General features: G+C 39.7%; 1 protein-coding gene across 6 annotated transcripts in view; it reads left to right on the top strand.

Annotated features, from left to right (window-relative positions):
- Window positions 1-24411, top strand: part of CUX1 (cut like homeobox 1) — a 441436-nt gene that overhangs the window by 1165 nt on the left and 415860 nt on the right. Inside the window, exon 1 of one of the 6 annotated variants that reach the window (XM_075074025.1) lies at window positions 674-838. The exons of the other annotated variants lie outside the window; for them this stretch is intronic. Within the exon in view, the coding sequence (XP_074930126.1) occupies window positions 809-838 (30 nt within the window). The 5' untranslated portion in view covers window positions 674-808. Of the gene's footprint in view, window positions 1-673; window positions 839-24411 lie in introns of those variants that run through there. 6 annotated transcript variants of the gene reach the window in all.

The raw sequence follows: 24411 nt of genomic DNA, 5'->3' as shown, positions 1-24411 counted from the left end.
GTCCGGCTCCTGAGGATTCTAAAGTCTGATTCTTGCTGGGGCTCGGGAGGCTCTGGGTCCTGCGGGGGCTTGGGCTGGCACTGGCGGCGAGCGGGGCATCTGCTGGGGTGTAAGCGGGCAGCGTTGCACATATTGTGGCGTATGCAGTGCGTTAGTTTCCATGCTGGGGATGGAGGCGGGAGCCAAGAATCTGATGGAAGTTAGCTCCTGCCGGCTTCGGAGGGTTGAACTTCTGGGGAGTGGGAAGTGTGTCGGGGAGACGTCCGGTATGTGTGTGGAGGGGAGTATGGTATATTCTGAGCTTATCTCCGTGTGCGTGTCTCTGGGGCTGACGGGCATTTCCTCCTGCTGTAACCACACGGCCTGAACACCGTCTCCCTTCTGTCTAGGACCTGACACATGGGTTGAGTGTTGCTGTTTTAACGTGGCTACTCATAGCGCTTAGGAATCCTGTCCTTTCAAGAAAAAGTACTTGCTCTGCAGCTTTTCTTTACTTTTTGGGTGTATGCCTTGATGAGATTCAAGATCCACTATTTAATATACGAAAGGGGAGGCGGAGGGAAGCGATTAGTCGGAGATTTCCCTGCCGATTAACAGCACTGCAACATATAGCTTTATCGTACTGTGGTTGATTGGTGCAGGAATATTATGTCCTGCCTCTCTAAATCCTGAAACGCGTGAAGTTTATTTAAACTGGTTAGAAAGCTTTTGCTACCCACCCATCGCCCCTTCTGAGGAGTCTGTATTCAGCAAGTGCCCATGCTTAGCGTGCAGGCAGCCTGAAAGGAGCCGGAAATATGTTACATTGATGTTTGGCATAGTTGCAGTCAAGTTAAAGGTGAGAAGATGCTGTCAGGATGGGTTTATGTTTCGGAAAGAAATTAAAAGGTATAAGAATATGGGACTAAAACAAGCTGCCTTAGGGTCTGTGCGGGGGGATAATGATCTGCCTTTCCAGGCTGTTGAGAGGGTTAATTAGTTAATGGATGAACAGCACTGGGAACTTATAGCACTTTCCATTTTTCAAAGTATTATCTATAGTGAGTGGCTGGTGCCCTCTGACTTTGAAATGAATTATGGGGTGTCAGGAAAGTAACTTCTTGTTTTATTTCTGTTTTTTAAAGATTTTGGATTAAGGTAGATTTGGCTGAACTTTCCTAACTTGAAAAGATTCTTAATAGTGACCCAGAATACCTACAGGAATACAGAAAATGAGAGCCAGATGCAGGATTGTATAAATACAGTGGTTTAGATTAATATGTATTTAAACAAGGTCTGACAACCTTAATTGTAAATGCTTGATTTTGCATATGTATATGTGCAATTGTACTTCCTTAGAATTGAAAACGCAGCACTCCTAATATGATTTTTCTTAAAGTGTTACACTTAACACAGTAGAAAGGTATGTAAAATACATTTTTTGTAAAGAAAATAAAGCTGCAACAAATGTTTAGAGTAATATGCTTTAAATCAATAAAGTAGCTGTCATGTAAATCAAATTCTAGAATGTAATGAACACAGTCAAATTGCATTGTGAGAGACTGGTCTATTCTGTTTTTACTAAAAACAACTCACTTTTACTATAATTCTTGTGCATACTGTAAAAACTGTTGTAGAGTATTAATGTGTAAACTTTAATCTTGTATGGTAGACTAAATGAGACAATCTGACTTCAGCAGTGGTAGGCTTCTCTTTTGAAGCAATAAGGAGTTGGAGTTTATATTTGAGCACTAAAGCCTTAGTCACTACTTCCTTGATAACTTTATACATATTATATATGAACTGTATGGATCTAGGTTGTGTGCCCATCAGCTAAATCACTGACGAATCTGTATATAATAACCTTTGTGCAATTTCTGGTCACAGAGAGTTTTGGAGTGACCAAAGAGGTGGAGAGTACATTCAGACAAGCCATTTACTCATGCACAGAACTGTAATTTTTGGTTTCAGATATCTTTATTTCTCTACCTCCTCCCTAACCAGCATGATGAGAAGGAATAAATTACTCCATCCTGAGGATAAAGCAATACCTCTTTGTGACTTTCTGTGTGGCATTGTGGGGGGCAGTTTCAGTCTTAAAATATTTTCTGTACAAGGAGTTTTTCTGACATTTGTAGTGGGGTGTTCAACCAACTGTGGAACTGCATAAATCAAATGTTGTTCTGTCTGCACTTTCATTGCCTCACTCAGGTGGGAGATTCCATGCATCTTACAAGTAACACAGTCCCACCTGTGTTCTGTCAAGACCTTCTCCAGCTCTGGCTGTAGTTTGAAACCAGCTACAAGGCTGCATCAGTTTCAAACTATTGCTCCACCCACCTTTTTGCTGGGAAACTTGTAAGGAGGTCAAATGAGACTCTGTTGAAGGAAATAAGGGACAAAAACAGGCACGCATACTATCTAGTGGTAACCGCTGCTTCTCAGTTGTTAGGGGAGCCATGTTTACTGTTACTAAGCCTCTACCTGCACTATAACATAAAGCAGTGGGTGTTTTAAATACTGCAGTCAAGATTGCTTGTGGCACCTTAGAGACTAACAAATTTATTTCAGCATGAGCTTTCATGAGCTACAGCTCACTTCTTTGGATGCATAGCTTTGAAAGCTCATGCTGAAATAAATTTGTTAGTCTCTAAGGTGCTACAAGTACTCCTATTTGCGGATACAGACTTACACCGCTGCTACTCTGAAACCTGCAGTCAGGATTGTATCTGTGTTAATTAAAATACACAGCCAAGAACACTGTTAGCTCTAACTTTTGTATTATTCGTTTCTCCTTTCACTAAATTTATTTTGCTTCTCAGGGAAGAGACTTCAGCGCTCGGCGGCAGGCCTAAACCATCCAAGAAAGCTTGGATTAAACAATAAAGGTCTTACTTACAACTTGAACATGTTGGAAACAAAAACTGTAAGGTTTGACAGGTGTCAAATATGAGCGCTCCCTCCACTTGCTGTTGAGATTGTTTAAAATGGTTCAGCCAGGCCCCAAGTTCAACCCTTTTCCATAATAGAGGCCATCACGGTTCCTGAATCAGGTGTTGAAAATGGTTTGGTAGCACCTCTGGACCACTTGCCAAACTGGGTTTAACCATGCACTAGATGACCTCCTGAGATCTCTTCCAACCCTAATCTTCTATGATTCTGAGTGAGAGAGGAACCATATTTGACAGCTGCTGCCAAATAAGTCAATATGTTGTGCAAACAGATCTTTGGAAGCACTTGACTATCATTGTGATGAACATGGATTAAATTCCTAGATGGATGCTTGGTGGAGTACTGTACTGTTGCTCTGAAGAGTTCAGCTACAATTCCCGGTATGATAATAGTCATGTGATCTTAGTCATCTTCCCGTACAGCAGGATAAAGGTTACAGTGGAAGAGTCTGACTCTACTTAAAGTCTTGTGTTCTTGGTTTATTTATAATCTTGATGGATTATTAAGCAACTTGCCCATCAAATAATGTGTTATGCTCCTGTGGCTATAGCATAAAATCCTCCTTAAGATGCATGGCTAATGGGCTTGTCCAGCAGTATCTTTATTACTTCAGTAATGAAATATGAGGGCGAGAATGAACCCAGCTTGATAGTCCTGCAAACTCAACCTGAGATCTGACCAACAGAAAAACTAGAGATTATTTGTAAATTGAATAAATTTGATGTGGAAACATTTAGATAAACATAGAAACTCAATACGATCAGGTGTCACTTTTCAAAGCAGAGATGCATTTTATTTAAAAACACACAAAAAACCCCATGCGCACGGACACACACATCTTTTAAAATAAAACTGCTTGGCTTGTACTAAGAAACCAGGGAATTTGAACTTAAAGCCAAATCTCGTCTGTATAGTTTGGTCTTGTGTCAAGGTATTTGCAGCATATGGTTAGGGTAAAGAGGGAGCATTATCTGTTTGTTGCCATTGATTGTTTCAAGGTAGGCCCATTCACAAAAGAAAAACTGATTTCTAAGTAGTAATGAATAGTTTAAATATTGAAGTACTTCCAGCATCTAATTGGAAGCAAGGGAAACTCTTGGCATCCTATAGCTGACCTTGATTGTACCAAAACAGAAGATCTCTTTGCTTATAGCTGTCCACTTTCTGTTATCTCTAGATCCACTTTTGATTTAATTTTCTTTTCCCAAGTCACAGTGGAGTTTATAGTTTCTGTCCTGAAGATGGGGTGAGGCAACATCTCCTTGCTATGTTATCAGTGATGAGAATTATGCATGTGTCAAGAGAAGATGCGCCAAGGTTTATAATTAGATTCCATCCACTTCTGCATGAACATGGAGGTACTTGACTCAATAAAAGCATTGTGGTTCTATTTCAGGGTGAGAAGCAGAGTTTGGGGATGTGTAGGGGATCTTCTCTGTCTCACAAAATTCTGCTTTGTTGAATCTTCCTGCTTGAGTTCACTATGGAGGGTGGAGGCAAAAGAGATGGGATGTGTCAATGCTAGCTGCTGTTTGCCAAGGAATGAAAGCTTATTCTCTCTACTTTTTGGGGGGCTGTGGCAAATATCTTCCCTCCCTATAACAGGAAAAAAGGCACAACATGCAGACCAGCCATCTGTCTAACGAACTGAGGATTTGGCCCTAGTGGAATAATTATGGAGCAGTAGTAGATTATCCATAGTTATAACTGAACTTCCATTGTAAGCTTGTTTGTGTGTGTGTGTCCCCTCTCTTCTCCTCATTCCCCAAATCCAAAAACAAAAGAATGTCCACCACAAAATAAGTAGAATTGATTTGTGATTGAGGTAAACATTTTTTCTGCCAGATTTGAGGTCAGTTGGACAAGGAGTTAAAAAACTGCCACACACACAAAAGTATTTACCAGAGTTCAGAACTGGATAACAAGTGCATCTATTATGTGGATCTGATTCTGCATTCCTTTTTTTCCCCTTTGATTGTATTGGGAATTTCCTTAGCAAGGGCTACATTACTGGCCCTTATATATTTAATGTATCAAATAAGTAACAAAAGTTATTACAAAAGGGATGAATTACAGATTTAAACTGGTAGACAAAGGTAATTATTTACTAGCTGCTACATAACTTAAAAGTAGACAGGTTAAGCACTAAATAACTTCTTTTAGGGAAAGGAATGCTGTTGAAAGGGAAAGATTGTTTAAAAACCAACTTAGTGTTGCAGCAGCCATAATGATCTTTTATTAAGAAGAAAATGATTTGAGGTTGCCTTATGGCAAGTGGAAATAGGATTCTGAGGAGAGCTGGAAACTTTTTCCTTTTGGCTTGTTGTTTTTCCCCACCCGTATAACTTAAGGACTTGGCTAGATTTCCAGTTACCTCAACATTCCTTGTAGAGCTGAAGATAACTTCCTCAGCATCAATAGTGAAAGCTACACTCTATGTAGCAAGATTTACTAGGAAGACAAGCTTCTGTTGTTACTATTATGGGTATTTTCAATCAAATCTAAATATGAAATTTACTTTCTTAAATGTATTATCTACTGGTTTTTTTTTTTGTTTGTTTTTTGTTCCCCCTCCCCCCCTTAAAGTGAAATGATTTCTAATTTGCTCCTCTTCAGGGCAGGTACCAGATTTTCCTTTGTGTTTGTCCAGGGGCCTGATTCTGATCTGAGCCTTTGGGCATGAGTGGAAGAGAAAAAATAAATGAAAACAACAATGATAAACCATAGTTGAATATGTATTTGTATATAAGTGGAAAACATGCATGAACTATCCTCCCATCTCTGTGAACAATAAGTGTGGAGGTACTGCATGCTTTGTGTAACACTCCCAATAAAGTGTTGTTCCAGGATGTTTGCTTCTAACATACAATGTTGTTCTAAATTTAGTGTAAATTTGCAAAATCTGCTGATAAATTTGATTCATATGTTTGTCTTACAGCATTCCAGGTTCCAGTTGCTAATGTATTCCATTTGGTAAAGAAAGGGAACCTCTGGGAGTTTACCTTTTACTGTGGTAAGGAAGGCTGTTTCATGCAGTTCCCTCTGGAACTTGATACTCTTCCTACTGCCAGTTGGAGAGGGACGCTAGAGAGTACCATGATATGCTCCTTTCTTGTTTCTTCAGTCTGAGTACCTTTATGTTCTGAACTGTAGCAGTTCAAAGCTTGGACCCCAAACTCTGATACCTGCCTGCTCAGGGAACTTTCTGTCACTAGACTGATTTGTTTTTGGAGATACACTTCTAAACATTATTACATTGTTAGCTGTACCTCAATTAAATTTTAACGTAATAATGCAGATGATGCAATATCAAAGCAGATTCTACAACTTTCAGTCCTCAGCCTGGGTTTCCATTTAGTTGACATGTAGTTAATTACTGCAGAGATGAACAAAATTAGTTACCAGTTGAGTAGCCAGTGGAAGGAAAGAGATCTCTTCATCACATTTGAATGAGATGACTCTTAAATCAGCATTCTTAATAAAACATCCAGTTAACTATCCAGGAAATAATACAAAGGATGAATGTGCCAGTTTGTTTCTGTTAATGTAAGAGGAAAATTGTTGTGGAATGAATGTGTGAAGTTAAGGTCTCAGTCTGAATAAACTGAGGATGAATGTAAAGACAGCTTCTTTACAGGATCTAGAGGAAGACATAGGCCAAAATCTTCATGTTTTGGGCACCTAAATGTATGGGTAAACATTTAAATAAAAGTAATTTTTTTTTTAAGCTGGTGAGCACTTGCAGCTCCCACTGACATCAGGCCCTTTTTATTCAGGTGCTGAAGTTTGAAATTGTAGTTGTGGTCCATTTTATAAAGAGCTTGCTTCCAAAAACAGATAATACAATTTGGACACACACACCTGCTGACTAGATAAGTGTTAACCTGAATGTACCACTTTAAGATTTTGAGTTATTTTATTTTATGGTGGACTGTCCTACACATGCTTCATGAAAAAGTGCTGTTAAGGAGAGATTGAAGGAAAGGAGGATTTATTTTTGGTGCAGAAGGAAGATGGAGAGAGTTCCAAGTGCAGTGGCAGCATGGAAGAAATCACGAGGTTGAGGGAAAAAAAGCTGAATGGAAGTTTAGCAGAGGACAGGAAGACTAGGAAACAAGAACAGACACACACACAGGCAGGGCTTTGGAGCTGTGGTCCAGCTCCGCTCCAGCTCCAGGCAAAAACCTGCAGCTCCACTGCTCCGGAGCTGCTCTGCGCTCCAGCTCCGGGCTCCGCTCCAAAGCCCTAACACAGGGAAAGACTTGTGCAGGATCTTAGCTGTTGGTGAGAGATCTGAACTTGGCAAAAAAGATGAGAAGACTGAACTTCTTTATTAATGTATCCAACAATATCTTAAATTATTAAAACCCATAATGAAAATGTAATAATAAAAAGAAAAATCTCATTTAGTTTGAAGCACTTGTACTGTTTATTTACTTATTGTTTCTTCCCTCTGGCTGGACAGTGAGACTGGACTAGTCATTTTCACGTTTGTTTTTAGTTTGTTTTACTTGCTGGATATTACTCATAAGTATTTTGTATTCAAGTATTTTGGATTGCGCACCCTATGGAAGAACATCTAAATCCAAATAACTGTGTATTTTGAATTTGAAAGTAATGAACTAAATATTTGTATTAACATTACATTTTTATAAATATTGTTAGTTTATATTGGTAAATACAGAATAACCTAAACACTGGGCCTAAACTATCTGAAAATAACTCTTTAACTTCCCATTCTTAATATTTGGATTTGGTAGAAAACAAATGCAACTTGCAGAATTTGTGTTAGATCAAAAAGTATTCATTGATGTTGCTAATGACTAGGGTCTTGAATATCTCGAGCTGTATGTTTTATATGCCATTACTACTTGGTCAGTTCTGTAATGTGATTTAGCAGAATATACTGTTTTTTTTTTTTTTTCCAGTATAAATATTTTAAACTAAAAGAAGGCAGGTGACATGATAAATCTGTGAAAAGCTCGTGCACTATAGAAGGCCTGGTTTTGAAGTCTGGCTACTTTTTAAATTAAAGATCCTTAATTATGTGCTTGAATTGCAACTCCGGTGCCTCAATCACTTGGGAAAACTAAACACTCTTGGTGTAGGGCTGGGTTAATAAGGTTTTGTTATAATTGAGGTATGTTTTCAGTTGCATAGGGAAAGTTGGAATGTACATGCCCTGCACTATACCTGATTCTAGCTAGCCCTTTGCTTTTTTAAGTGTTTGGGTAATTTTAAATACACTTTTTTTTAAATTTGATGCCCAGAAGCCCTGATTGGGATTGGGGACCCAGTTTGCTAGGTGCATTATGAATAGCGGTAATCCTTTTGAAGAGCTTAGTTCATAGAGTATGTAGGCCTTAACCATATGTGAGACTCATCTCTTCATTGTTTGTTTGACTAGTGATTGTTTTGCTGTGGTGGGCCCTGGGATATGGAATTGTGTCCCTCTCTTTTTTCAATCTCTGCCCACTTGAGGAGGAGGAAAAAACCCAACCTAAACTTTTCCCTTGTAGGTGCTTTAGTTTGATCACAGTTGGCTCTGTATTTCCCACTTTTATCTTTTTGCCCTCTTTATTATAGTGGAGCCTCTCAATTTGTTGTTGCTTTTAAAAGGGAGCTTTAAAATCCATTTGTTGGATTACATTTGATTAATTTAAAATACACTGGTCAAGTCTGCAAGGTTTTTACAAATATATAAACTAAATATGCAAATTATCACGTTCTGGAAGCACTGAATATGTGTAACAGGTGTAGGCATTTTGTAAACAAACCATTTTGTAAACGAACTCTCCTGCTCCAAATGGGACAATTTCACTGTTAGGAGTGCTGCAGCAGCAGCATTGTGCAGCTGACCTGATTCTTGTTATGTAGTTAGAGTATTATGAAAACAACTGTTAGGGAACTAGTTAAAATATTGTTAAAACATGGGTTGCTCTTGTGTGTGTATAGATGGCACCAAACTGTTTATAATCATGCCCTGGTCTTCACCCATTTTAAAACAGTTTGGACTACATATAAAGATAGTACCATGTTGGTGAGCCACCATGGTACAACTAGATCCCTCAACATTAATTTTGTTAGTATAGATGGAGCCTAAGTTACTCTCTTTGCTCCTGTATCAAGTTATAAAGTCTGAGAAGTGGTCAGTTTCAGTTTGTGGTTATTGCCCAACAGAAGACAAAGGGCATACTCATGTAGGAAGCAAGGACAGGTGAAGCAAACAAGGGAAAAGTGAGACTCCAGATTTTGATGGGGTGGGAGGAAATGGTAAGTGATGGAGGAGGTTGCTCCCAGCGCCAAATTTGCCGATGCAAACTAACCAGTACAATTGGAAAGTGTGAGTGTGTCTCCCAGTGGATATCCAGTACTGCACTGTATTTAGCAGCTGCATTGGATGTGTGGTATGCTGGAATTACCAGCAAGCTACTGGTGTTGGACCTTGCTGGAGAAGTCCCATCTCAGATACCAACATGATAGCATGATTTAGAAGTACCCATGGTAGATTGGCTAATCTTTAGTTATTAAGGTTAGTGTTTATGCAAACAAGTTTTGATACACTTCTCATATAAATGTCATTCAGTGTTTAATCTTTTGGTAGTAGTTAAAACATTCTCTCCACTCCCATTTTATTAAACAAAAAGTGTTTGCCTCTGATTTAGTGTCTAAAAATAAAGTTGATATATTGTAAATAGAAAGGCCTCATTTTTCACTTATTAAGGTATCTTGGCTTCTTAATATATGTAACATTTAAAGCAAAAGCTTAAAGGTGTGGATTGAGTGAAGTGCAATTAGAAGTTGTTCCCTTTTTGATATTTAGAGAAACTTTTACTTCTCGCACCTCTTTCCCCACTTGTGGTATTAGGTATTTGAGAGTGTTTATCAAAAAGATACAAATATGTACACTGGTATAGGGATACTTAGATATAGACTACAAATTGGTCAGATAAATCTATAATTTTCTTTAAAGTAGCAGGTCACTGATATTGACCAAGTGTGAATAAATCATATTTTGGAACTAATGATTTGAGAGCAGACAGAACCACATGGTGTCTTTCAGCTCTGTCTCACTGGTTCAAATTCAGCCTAAATAGATAATGACTGAGGCCATGCCTATACATACAGTGTTGTAGCTGTACCAGTACAGATGTGTTGCTGCAGTGTGTCTGATGAAGACGCTCTGTGCTGATGGGAGAGAACTCTCCTGTTGACATAAAAAATATCACCTCTACGAGCAGCATAAGCTGTCTGTGGGAGAAGCTCTTCCACTGACAGAAGACTGCACATGAGCGCTTATGCTGATGTAATTTACATCGCTCGAGGGGTGGATTATTCAGACCCCTGAGCGACAAATGTTTTGCCGACATAGGCTGTAGTTTAAGCATAGCCTTAGTTTTTCTGCCATCAACATGGTTATAACTTTGTGAATTGAGTTGAGGCTTTCAGTCCTGTTCTTGGTGGTGGTTAGCTCTGCTACTGACCGCCTGTGTGACCACAGGCACTTTGCTTCACCTCTCCGTTTATTTCCCATCTGTGAAATAGGGATAATGATACTGACCCTCCTTTATGAAGCACTTTGACATCTATGGATGAAAGGTTCTGTGTTAAGTATTCTTTATTGACACAGTTTACTTCTGTACTTGTATGGATAAACAGCGCTTTAGTTTTCAGGGCTGTCGGCCACCTTTCTCCAGGATTAATTTATATTTTTAAACAGAAAAAACAGCCCAGTAAATGACATGGTATTCTTGTAATATGGGTATTTTTCAGCTTATTGCTAGCATCATATGGAATCATGAAAAAAATAGAAGTCTATTGAAGTGACTAGGAGGTGGCAAAGTCTTGAGTTATGTATATCCTAGTAAAATCTTGATGTTGGTACCAAATCACCATAAGAACTTTTTTGCTAGCAATCAGTTATAAAATTTGGATATCCACACTCAAGATGACACAATGTCATATATATGCTCTCTTATGCAAAAGCATATAGTCATAAAGTATGCGACTCAGTGTTGCTTGTAATATGAGAGCAGGATGTTTGGTGTGTCAAGTTTTTCTCTAGATTTTTTTCCATGAATTGTAGATAGCACACGCAAAACATACAACACAAGTCTGCAGTGATGTAAAAGATGAATTTAGTGTGCAACAGTTTGTGGTTGCACCACTTGAAACTGCAGGCAGCTAACTGCATGCATAGGTAATGTGACTCAAACAGCTCTGCATTCTAAAAACAGACAAACTTCTACCAGTTTAGCTATCTGTAGTTTGTAGGGTTTCTATCCAAGCCCGCTATTACTGGTTGTAATGATTGTAGACTGCAACACTCAAGCAGATCTGATACTCCATCTGGCAGAAGGCAGTGGTATTCTCATAAGGTCGTATATGAAATGTGTTTAGATTAAAGGCTGGAGACTGAAGTCCTTTGCTCACAGAACAAGTTCTACATGGTAGGGTGAAGCTTTTTCACTGCACCCTTTATCCGTTTCTTACTGTTTACTTATTGTAATCCGAATATCCATGCTTTCTCTGGCAAGACTGGTAACAAGGGTACGGAATGTGATTTAGATAACCCAAATTTCTGACAGCACTGGTAGGTTGATTGTCAATTCATTTCATCTAGTCCATTATCACCTGATAACTATTCATTTATCAGGTTTAAACATTAGACTGGTGAAAAGGTGCTATATCCTATTATCAATTCCCCAAAAAGTAATACTTTGTATTTATCATATATAGGGCTTCTCACCTGTAGCTTTCACTGGATTTTACAAAGGTGGGTGAGTGTCCCCATGTTACAGAGCAAAGACCCTGATCCAACAAAGTACTCAAGCATGTGCCTAACTTTAAGTACTTGAGTATTCTGAGCACTTTATTGGATTTGTGATAGAAAGAGTTGCGCTTTGTCAAGAGTTCAAGGCAGAGTTGGGAATAGAACCCAGTTTTCTGAACTCTATTCATTCAATAGCTGTCTCACTGAGTTATCTGGTCCCTTCTAAGCATGTTACTTTATCTTGTGTTCCTGCTAAATTTAAACTTATCTTTTGGTTATTTAGCATGGAACTATAAACTATAAACCAGAACAGCTCAATAAATTTAAAACTTCCGGTTTGTCTGTGTGTCTACACTTAATTTATTTTTCATTGTTTAAGTTGACATGCGTGCATGTCAAGGTAACTTTGGAATCAAGTTAGAGTGGAATCCTGTTTATCTGATCTAATTGGGGCCAAGTTGGATAATCAAAAATTCAGATAACAAGAAGAATGGGTAAAGAGTTTTCTATTCTCTTTCTATCTCCGTCTGTCAGCTCCGGGCGGGGGGGCCGTGCTGCCTAGTTTGGTTAATATGGAGAGCTGGATAATGGAGGCTTGCATAAAAAGGATTCTACTGTATTTAAATGAATAGATGTTTTATTTCAGATATAAATAAAGTACCATTTGTCTGTCATCTGAAAGATGCTCTTTCTTTAGCTGTTAATTTTGTCAGCAAAATACTTACCTATTTTTATGTTGCTTGATTTTGAAATGCTGGGTTTGGCATGTCTGCTATGAAAATAGATCTTCTGCTATTTAATCTGCGGCATTGGGATAACAGTAAACATTCTTAAAAACAAGGCGCCAGTAATGTTAGATTTTTGCCTAGACTGCTTAGAGTTGGGTCCCAGTCTTGTTTTTAATATGGGCAGTTCCCTGTATATGGGGTCGCTTGCAGACCTAGAACCGTAATCTCTGTTTTTGTGTGAGCACAAGAATTATACAGTATGCCTTAAAAACAAATCAAAGTTCTGAATATATTCACTTTCAGAATTGTCAGTTGTGCTGTGTCACTTTCAGGAAGTGATTGCTATAAACTTCAGGTTTTTTTAAAGTAGGCTCACCCTATTATTTTTTTTTCCCCATGCTCCTGAAATTCTCAGAATACTGGAGAGGGATGACTGGCTAAGCTGGCATCGTCAGTTAATCTATCCTTTATCATCCATGATTGCCCACTCATTTGTTGAGGTGAACATATTTTCTGCTCAAATAATCTCAAAACAATTGTTTGTTACCAGGAAAATCTCCTGACTGAAATTGGTGATTTAATACTCCCCTATGTATAGGGTGAGTGATCCTGTAGGAGGATGGCATTTTCTTGTCTTCACCATTGTAAGAGGATGTAAATGCCATGTATGTGGGCTGATATGGAAGAACATTCGGAGAATAAATCAATGTAGAAGAAATGTCCTTTAGACCCTATGTACACTCGTGCTGGAGCTACACTTAGGAGAACATGAGGCTTAATACTGCAAGATATTGAGTGTTCTTCCTCAGGCTGTCTGCACCAAATAGGATTGGGCATTGTTTCGTCATCTATTTTAGATTGGCATACGAACCATGTAAAATTGCTCTACAGATACACGCTGTTGATTCCCATGTATAAAAACACTATTCATTTCTCTCTGTGCATGCCAAGGAGAAAGCCTTGCTATCAAGGTTTGGCATGTGTAGGAAGCCTCTGTCACTTGGTCCTTGACTAACAAATTCTGTTGTAAGACTACCACGCTCTGTCTCCTATCCTTAGATATTAATTTGTTTCTAGCAACCTTTCTAAATCCCTCCCTTTCCCTGATGCTGTAAAACATCTTAGAACTTTAATTTAAAAAAATAAAATAAAATAGAATATTTAATGCAACATGAAGGATTAAAACTTCTCACAAGACTACGTTGTGGTCAGTGTGTGTGTTCCAGATAGTGAAATAAAATCAAGTACTAGTTAAGAGATGTTTTGGCATATCCTCAAAACAGTTGGCTCTTCTTTAATGTGTCATGTCTTACAGCATGCTACGTAAAACTTTATTAATGTCACTACCTGGGATTTTCTGCTCTGTAAATAGGATTTGAAGTCTAAAATTGAAACTGAAAACCTACATCAAATGGGATTTAAAAAACCAACACCTGATGGTTAAAATTGTTCTAGAAATCTTGGAAAGTCAAGATGCGTAAATACTGAAGAGTAGTTACAAAGCTCTAGAGCTATTTACAGTATCTTTAACTTAAATTTTAATCTTGACATAGATGCTTAAAAATTAGTCAATGCGGTATTTTTAAACACTGGAGTAAATTACACTTTGTCATTCCATGTCACCTTTCCCCACTGTTGAACAGTGTGCTCTGTCTCATTTTGTTGTGGCCTTCCCACCCCCAACAGTTGCTGTATTTCAGGAGTGTGGGTGGGGGATGACAGTGTAATCTGTGAAGCTCTTTGGGATCCTTCACAGTAAAAGGTGGGGGTACATATATTTAAAATATTATAGTCTCTCTTCCAGATGTAATGTTAACTGTGGAGGTATTGAAATCCAGAAATAGTTATACGTCAATCTCATTTTTGATTGTACATGTGACCTGTGATTATTGTATGGATACATTAAACTGAGCTGGTAAGATAGCAAGTGTGTCTTGGAAGAAAATTGCTTTAATTGTTTGAGTGTTTTTTGCTCTAAGTATTTTATTTGGTCCTGTTTTAGTCCTAGCAAAATGTAACCTGATATCTTAGTGCTTTTACACCTGATTTTGTTTTGTAATTCTTTTCCTGGCAAATTGAGGTGAATTTCAAATGGCAGCACATTTTGAATCTATAGCTCGTTTTTAGAGTTTTGATGCTTAATAGTAATCCTTTTATATAAGTTTTTTTTGGACTGGGAACTAACTTTTATTAATTTTGTGAATTTATTGTTTGATGACTTAAGTTTTGACACTTTCTGTTTGTTCAACTGTCCGTCACGTTAATTTGGAGACCCAATAAAATCCTTCTGATCTTTGTGTTGAATTAGGTCATTCTTTACCACCTTGAAGATCTGTTGTGAAAGAGCTATAACAATTCCTTTTTCTTTTTCCTGAAACTGGCACTAGTACACTTTTAAAAACTTATCCCAGTGTGGAGGTATTTAATACACCATAATGTGTTAGTTGGCTTTTTAAGATGCAAGAGGTAAATTAATATATCTTTATTTGGGCATAAGCTTTTGTGGGTAAAAACCCACTTCTTCAGATGCATGGAGTGAAAATTACAGATACAGGCATAGATATAAGGTAACTCCCTTCTCTTCATATGCCAGTATGTTTATGCCTGTATCTGTAATTTTCACTCCATGAGTCTGAAGAAGTGGGTTTTTTTACCCACGAAAGCTTATGGCCCAAATAAATGTGTTAGTATTTAAGGTGCCACCGGACTCCTCATTGTTTTTGTGGATACAGACTAACACGGCTATCCCCGACACTTAATGTATCTTGTGTTTTTATATAGGGACTTCCATCCTGAAGGATCCTGAAGCACTTTTCATATTATGCATGCAGGAATTGCTTCACCCATACAGTCATTCCAGTATATGTCAGTTCTACTATGAAATGTAGAAGCTGTTTTACAGAAGAGTATATCGCTACCCAGCAGGGCAGCAGAGGAAGTGAGGATCATATTCCGTTCAAATTGTGGATGGAATTTTCAGGAAACAGAACTTAATTTCACAAACTGGAACTTTCCCAGAATACAGGGTTTACTTGTATACTTGCAAAAGGTGCCATAGGAGCTTTCAAAATTAGTTTTTGTTTTATGCCTTACCTAAAGGCTTCAAGGGAGATTCTTGATTAGACAATTAAGGAAATACGTCTTAACTGACCTTGATGTATTTTTTGAAATTATTTTGCACCTCAGTTATCACTGATCCACACAGAGAGCTAACAGATGGAAATTAGAAATAGCTAAGTGAAAATAAAGACAAAAAATAGTAATCTTAGCTGGATTTTTAACCAGGTCTTTCGAATTCTTGGTTTGTGCCTGTCCATGGCAGATGCGTCAGATTAATCTGTCAGGGAAGATCTATTGTGCTTTCAAGGAGAAGAGATCAAAGGGGGAACATGTCTGCACAATACAGGTCACCATAGCAGGTTCTTGTGTTTCAGGCACCCTCCTCTTTGCACAGCCCTGAGGTATGTCACACAATATCACCTTGGCAGGCAGCCAAGCCTATGGGAAAGATTTTGTGACCAAGCTGTCATTGTGGAAAATGTTTTTATAGGGTGCTCTTTTCTCCATTCTCTCACTTGTGCACACACAACTCTTCAGCTTCTGGGTTGGGCAGGATTGCTAGTTCTTGTCAACCTAACCATACTGCTTTCTGCGGGATGACTTCAGCTCACCTGAGGCTGGAGTTTTCAGCAGGGTGTTAGTTAAATCTGCTCTTTCTAAATAGCATGGCAGTTAAAAACCTGTGAAGTGGGAAGAGCTTGTCTGTACTGGGCTCTTACCAGTGCTACTATTGCTGCAGCTGCACCCAGTTTAGGACTGGAGGAGAGTTTCCCCCCAAAAGTTTCCTAGACATGGCTGTAGGTGATTTGGGGAAAGGGGACTCAAAAAAACTGAACAGTGATTGAATTAAGAGTTCCTCTGTACAATTTGGGTTACCTCCTGATGGAAAAAGGTCTTAAAAGCAATATGATCATCCCTGTGGTACTATAAAACAACTTTCCCTCTTAGCTGCATCATTTTGAACCTGTAGATGGCTTGAAGTGGAAAGCAGTGCTGTATTAAAAACACAGGTGGAATTTTTGGGTGGAGGAAAAAAAGTGAGGAGGTGTGCAGTGGGGAAACTGTTTCCTGGGGTTCTGCTTTTATTACAGTGTACACATCTTGTTTCTCAAACTGCTTTGCCAATTGCTGAACCAGATGTCCTCAGTAGTTTGTGCTATAAGATGTTAAGTAATTAGATCATTCAGATTCTAGTTAAAGGTAATTAGACTCCTGTGCAACCTGAGTGAAGCTGACAGGTTTTATAGGTTGATCATAATCAAAATATCAAATGTTATACTTAAGTGTTAATACAAAATGATATAACCTCCCCTCCACTCTCCCCTCTGAATAAAAAGCTGTTTATACTCCACATTTAGGCTTTAATTCAAGACAAAACTTATAGAATTTACTTTAAAAAAAATTGTGACTTAAAACCCAGTGCTTTTTTAAACATGTAATAAGTCCCATACAGTGTTTTGTAATGTAAACTTTACATCTCCTGTGCTTATTCTGGATGTGAAACTGACACAACGGAGCAATCTAGTTTAATTGTAAAGCTAAGTGAAGGGCATAAAAATCAACAAGATGTTATTTTTTTCCATTTATGTGCTAAATTGTGTGAGTAAAGTCTAGATTGATAATTCTTTCACTTCTCAAATTATTTGAGGTAGTGTGATTAAATACAGGAGGGGGAGTGTTGCCCAGTGAATAGGGTACTGGACTGGGACTTGAGCCTCCGCTCTCAAACTGATCTGCTGTGTGACCTTGAGCAAGACAGTTCACCTTTCTCTGTCTCTCTTTCTTTTCCCACTCTGTCTATCTTGTCTGTTTAGTTGTAAACTCTTCGGGGCAGGAATCTTTTTCACTAAGGCTATGTCTACACTAGAAACCTGACAGTGGCACAGCTGCATTGGTACAGCTGGGCCACTGTATGGTCTCCTGTGTAGCTACAGTATGCTGACAGGAGAGAGCTCTCCTGTTGGCATAATTTAAACCACCCTCAACGATCGGCAGTAGCTGTGCACCCGCCAACATAGCGCTGTCCACTCTGGCATTTCTGTTGATGTAATTTATGTTGGTCACAGATGATGATGTTTTTTTTTGTTTTTTCTTCACACCCCTGAGCGACATAAGTTTTGTGGACAGAAGTGGTAATGTAGACATAACCTATGTATTTGTACACCACCTAGAACAATGAAACCCTTCTTTCTCCAATTATCCAACTCCCAGCAACACTCAACTGCTATGATGCCTTTTGGATTCCAAAATTGCATTTCTTGCCTGTTAAAGGGGCCTCATCCATATCATTCTGATCACACTTTAGCAGGAGTAGAAGGAAAAGCATCTCCTTTATATGTTCCTTTAACATCAGCATATGCCGCTTGTACCGAAGAATGGCAAAAGTAACATGGACAAATATGAAAGTAGAGCTTGAACATAAATCATATTTTATTTGTCATGGGTGATCCCGGGTATTTGAGCATTACGTCATTCTGAACTGCATTTCCCAATTCCCCTTGTTTCCTTTTCCCCTTGTGGTTACATTTGCAGCAAATTTGTTTTTTTTTTTGTTTTTGTTTTTGTTTTTGTTTTTTTGCTATCTGAAGCTTGTTCTCTGGAAGAAAATGTTGATAGAGATGCTGATAAGCTGTCTTTTTTTTTTTTTTAACTGGTTTTATTTCATAGTCTCAAGACAAATTGCATATTGACATACCCATATTAGTAGTATTTTGGGCCCTGTTGTGCTTGATAACAGTACAAACACATAAGGCAGTTTCTGTCTGGAACAGTTCACACTTGACATTTTCTGGGTGGTGAGGGGATCCTAAATTGCTAGACTAGAGTCAGTATTTAACATCCTTCATATTGAATGCACTGCACACACTGTTTTCGGGTTGGTTAAAGAATTTTGGTACTCTGCCACTTAAAACACTGAAAGTAATTCACTTTTTTGGGGGGGATGTTTTCTAGAAAAAGTTCTATAAAAGTTTAACAGTTGGGAAGTTCGTTCGAATTCAGATAGTGAGGGTCATTATGCAGTTAATCAAATTGACTCTCAGAGGTAATGAAATGTAAGCAGATTTGGTAATTCTAATGCATAACTCCCCCCCTCCCTTTTTCTCCTGGTTGTAACTAATTTTCCCCTCCTTAGTACTGAAGGCAACTCCGTTGTGTACACTGCAGAAATGTTGTTCCATGCTATGGCATCCCCTCTCTCCGGTGCATAGTTAGTTATGTCACTTCTATTTTGCTTCTAGCCTTGCTGTCCTGGCTGGGATCTTGCAACTGTTTCCGAGCTTGTAATTTCTCACTTGGCAGCCCCTGATGCGGCTGCTAGGCAATCTGCCGTATCCCTTTTTTGTCAAACATCAGAGCTGGTGTCTGACACTGACTCTGAAGAACAGTTCAATGATGAGAGGAACTGCAGAAACCTGTTTTTGTGTGTGTGTGTGTGTGTGTGTAGGAGCTACTTTTCCTACAATTTTATGCTTATAAATGACATGGATTTTTCAAGTTCAGAATAGTATTTGTTCCCTTCATATGTTTAAACAATTAGTAGTTGAAAAATGTTCAGTTCACAGAGTATTTTTAACATCCCTTTTATGTCAGTTATCCTATTATAATAAAAATGAAACAAGCAAACAAAAAGCAGTCTGAGAAAATCCCCTGGAGTGCTTTTAAACTAAAAATGTTTATAAAGCCTTGTGTGTGTGGCACGGGTGTGTATGCATGCATGCACAATCCTTTTCTTGGAGTAACACCTACTGTCATGCAAAAAACCTGGAAATCATATAATTGATCATAGGCAATAGGAAATGGACAGCCAGGTTGCAGGGCCGCCCAGAGGATTCAGGGGGTGTGACGCAAAGCAATTTTAGGGGCCCCTTCCATAAAAAAGAAAATTGCAATGCTATACAATACTATATTCTCGTGTGGCCCCTGTGCGTCCTGGCGCAAATTGTCCCACTTGCAAATTGCCCCATGGGCAGCTCTGGGAAAAATAAACCTCCTGCCTCTCGGCACAAACCCAGTTTTGAGAACTTCTTCTTTACAAGGTATCACTGGTTCTTAGCATCAGCTAGTGCTAAAAGGCACTAAAGCTCATTAAAACGGTTGGACAAATATTTTCCGTCAAAACTTTTTCGGGATCGAAAACTAGGATTTTTTTTAAAAAGCAGAAAAAAATCACAGACAATTTCTGCTTTCCTTCAAAATTTGTTGTGGTTTTTTAATTGAAAAGCTGAAATTGGTCTGCCAAAACCTGAATATGGTTTAGGGTTTCAGAAGTGTGTGGCCAAATATTTGCTGCTTGCTGTGTCTGATTGTTTAAAGAAACAATAAAAAAATTCTGCTTAAAGAAAAATCCAAAACTTTTGAACCACCTCAGCTTGTGACCAAACTCCTGAGCCCATCCAGAGATTTTTCCAGATTTCTGATACTCTGCTTGTTTCCTTGACTCATATCTGTCTCCATAACTTTGGGTTCATTTAGGTTAGAACATAAGAACAGCCATACTGAGTCAAACCCAAGGTCCATCCAGCCCAGTATCCTGTCTGCCGACAATGGCCAATGCCAAGTGTCCCAGAGGGAGTAAACCTAACAGGTAATGATCAAATGATATCTCTCCTGCCATCCATCTCCACCCTCTGACAAACAGAGGCTAGGGACACCATTCCTTACCCATCCTGGCTAATAGCCATTAATGGACTTAACCTCCATGCATTTATCTGTTTCCTAGAGACTGGCTCCATGGGGTCCCTCACAAACTGGAGACGGTTACTGTGGGTTTGTCTTTAGTATAGCTTATGTACATACTCCACGAACTGAGCATTTGAGCTTGTTCCAGAATCTGGGATGAGCCTATGTTGTGAAAACTGAAATGCTCAAAATAGCACATGCATGTGAATGGACACAGGGTGCTAAAATTAAATTAACCCAGGGTTCTCAAACTGGGGGTCAGGACCCCTCAGGGGGTACGAGGTTATTACTGGGGGTCACGAGCTGTCAGCCTCTACCTCAAACCACGCTTTGCCTCCAGCATTTATAATAGTGTTAAATATATAAAAAAGTGTTTTTAATTTATAAGTGGCGGGGTGTCACACTCAGAGGTTTGCTCTGTGAAAGGAGTCACCAGTATAAAAGTTTGAGAACCACTGAATTAACCTCTCTGGAGCCTCAGGGAATGCAGGGGAGGGGGGTCTCCCTTGGTAGGGTTGGGAAGGATATTGCTCTTCTCATGTGATCTCTCCCCCAGTGGCTAATTTTAAATGAAGCTACCCTCCCCTGCCATGAATCTCCCTATGGCACTGAAATTAAATATAGACTGTAATTTGGCATTTGAGACGTGAAAGAGATGGTAGCCCTAATGGGAAAGCTAACAGCTTGGCTCTTCTGCAAGCCTCAAACTGCTGAATGAGCTTTAGGGTAGGAAAGGCTGTGCCTCCCAAACAGCCTGGCTCTGCCCCCTATCCGATGCCCACCCACTTCCTGCCCCTGACTGTCTGCCCCCTTCAGAATCCCTGACCCATCCTGCTTCTTGTCCCCTCACTGTCCCCCAGAGACACCCTCCCCGCTCCTTGTCCCCTGACCACCTCAACCCCTATCCACCCGCCTCCCCGAGTCCTGACAGACCCCCGGAAGGCCCACGATCCAACCCCCCCCACATTCCCTGTCCCCTGACTGCCCCCCCCAACCTCTGCCCCCTCCCTATCCCCTGACTGTTCCCAGGACTCCTTGCCCCTTAGCCAACTGCCCTGGAGCCTCAGTGTATCCAGGAGCTTCGCGCGGCAGCGTGGCTCCGCAGGGCCCCTGAGCTCTGCCCCACTCAGAGCTGCGTGGTCAGGGGGCAGGGCTGAGAGCTCTGGGCCGAGGGGATGGAGCTGAGCTCAGCCTGGAGCTCGTAGCCCCACCCCCTGACCACGCGGCTCTGAGTGGGGCGTAGCTCAGGGGCCCTGACGGAGCCATGCTGAACTGCTGTTCAGAGTCGCTGCTGGATGCGCTGAGGCTCCTGGAGAGGGGCGAGGATGGGATTGAGTCGGGCTGGGGCCGGAGAGGGAGCCTCAGCCATTCTCGTGGGGGCCCCTGTGGGGCTTGGGGCAAATTGCCCCACTCCCCCTCCCCCCCGGGTGGCCCTGCCAGGTTGGGGGAGGAGGAGGAGGTGGGGCCTGAGGGGAAACAAGAGTGTGGCCCAGACTAGTCAAATAATAGAAGGGAAGAGCATTCATTTTTCAGAAAAAGAGAGAGAGAACATTTTAAACAAAACAAAGTCCAAGAATTGAAATGGGTGGGGGGGGGGGGGGGGGGGGGGAGAGAGAGAGAGAAAATACAGTAAATTGAGAGATGTGAGGGAGGCAGAAGGAATCAGGAAGAAAGAACACGTAAGTTTAGGTTAGTACATGTTCATGTTCTTCTGGTTTAAGTTGTTTCCTTGGCAGATGTCCCATAGCTCTAAGGTCTTTGTCTGTGAGAGAGAACCTGGAGGAGAGCTTGGCAGAATGCTTCTGTGTCATGTATGTGAAGGAGCTGGCATTCTTTTTTGTGCTTAGTCTTGTCTACTGGCATACAATGCTGATAACAGGAAAGTGTTTTCCAAAATTACATGCTGCATGGGCAATGGCAAGCAAATGTCCTCTAAATTTCCACTTCTGATTCCATAATGTAGATACATCATCTAGGATCCCCAGGGATGAATGTAGCCTGTTAAATCAAAATATTTCCTTATTGTTGCCTAAACTTTCTAAACTGCTGAGACTCTTCATTGTGCTCAGATAGTGATGGAGAAAGTTAAAAATAATCCCTGCATGGAAAATATTATTTAAATTGAGAATTAAAAAAAATAATCAAACCTAGAGGATCTAAAATCTTTTAAAATTTTTAAGTCTTGCACATGTATATAGACTTCCCCCTCCTTTAATGGTTCTCTGTAGTTCCCTATATAAAGGCTCTTGCACTTCGGTGCTCAGTGATATTGAATTTTTATAAAATGACTTTTTTGCTAAAATCCAGTGTAGTGTTGATCCAGTATATGATCTGATAGGTCTTTTGTTTCTGTGATCCTAAATGGATTTGGAAATCTAGTGGTAATTTGAATTTTTTAATTGGTTGTCAGTGATGTCAGACTCTTAATGCCCATGTGGTTCTGCTTATTTTTTATGTAAATTTCATATGAACGGTAAAAGTACTCTTAAGCATGGCATTTGAGGCCGATTACTGCGCTTTGAGGTGTTCTAAAGTCACTCTGGCTTCATCTTCAGCCTCAGGCTTTTAAAACACTTGCTGTAATGGCTTAGAAATGTACTTCCTGTCAGGCTTTATTGCAATCATGTTTATGATAACCAGTCTTTTGGTAAACCCATAAAATGTCAGGTTCTGAAAATAGGGTTCTGAAGCGAGTTATTCAGTACATGCATTAGTATTACAGTATGAAAATAAATTTTATTAGTGCAGTAATAATGCTCTTTGTTAGCTCCTTTATCAGAGACTCTAAAAACACTAAGCCTTATAAACAATGCAGGGGGTGAAGAAAGAGAAACTCACACTATCCTAATTTTATAGATGAAGGAAATATGAGGTACCAGAGAGATTGTAACTCAGAGTTACACAGCAGGTGTGTAGCAGAGTTGGCAGGAGAACACAGTAGCCCTGACTCAGACTGGTTGTTGACCCATTAGACGATGTTTTCTTTTATTAACCAGCACAGTTTATGTATAATGTTTTCAAAGGAGTAGAAGATTGTTTCTGTTAAATTTTATGTTAATGTTTTAGGAACAGATTGCTGAATTAATAAATCAGCAGCACCTGAATATTGGCATCACTGATTTGTTCTAAAACTTTGGGACCAGTCCTGCACTTCTTTACTTATGTGGAGTGCCCATTGTCTTGAAAGGGAGCCCTGTTTGTACAAGGACTGTAGGATTAGGGGGAGGGATAGCTCAGTGGTTTGAGCATTGGCTTGCTAAAACCAGGGTTGTGAGTTCAATCCTTGAGGGGGCCATTTAGGGATTGGGGCGGGGGAAATGGTCCTGCTTTGAGAAGGGGGTTGGACTAGGTGAGCTCCTGAGGTCTCTTCCAACTCTGATATTCTATAATTAGGTTCTTCATAAATGTAGTCTTGGTAGTATGTTGTTAAGTTTCATCAGTCTGCATGTGGGAGAGCTACCAAACAGCTGTTTCAGGCTCAACTCAGTGAAGCTGCTGTAGATATAGTGCAGGCCACCAAGGCTGCTGAACCTGATTAGCTATCTGAAGCTTGAATTCTTGAAGAAAGTTGCATCAGGTTGCTCATAAGCAAAAGACAGCAGATTTTTAGTGGAGACTTGGAACTTTAACTAAAAAAAAGGCATAAGAAAAAATAAATATGCTGTTATATACTGTGTTTATAAATAATGCAAAGTTGAGGAAACAATTGAGACTTGCACTGGTACCCAAAGTGATCAGTGCAGCTGGAGCATGACTGATTTGGGGATGGGGATATGTTGTTCTCTGATAACCATAAACCAAGAAAAAGGTGAGGAATTTTGTACTTTTGCTCCCTATTTTAGTATGTAAACAAAAGTAGTGGAGCTCTGGGACCTGCAGTGTCAGAACATCTTGATTAGTTGTCTCCATCTGAGCACCTTTATCCCCAAGCAATCTATTTCTGTTGTTTTACATCTTTGAAATTTATGCTACTCTTCAAAGAGAGACTCACATTTTCCTAGAACGAGACAGTATTGTGAACAATAGATAAGAATGTGATTATGTCACAGAGGTCCCGGATTCCATGACTTTAACGGACCTCTGTGATTTCTGGGTTCAGCTTCAGCCTCCTGTAGTAGCAGGGCTCTGGCTTGGACAGAGCCTCCCTACAGCAGGGCTGGGGCTTCTGTGATTTATTGTTTGTTGCTTGCGTCCTGCCCATGAATTTTAATAAAAATCTCTATGCTAAAATTTTAACTT

This window comes from Chelonoidis abingdonii, chromosome 20 (assembly GCF_003597395.2).
Source record: "Chelonoidis abingdonii isolate Lonesome George chromosome 20, CheloAbing_2.0, whole genome shotgun sequence".
Lineage (NCBI taxonomy): Eukaryota > Metazoa > Chordata > Testudines > Testudinidae > Chelonoidis > Chelonoidis abingdonii.
This window is presented reverse-complemented; position numbering and strand designations above follow the sequence as displayed.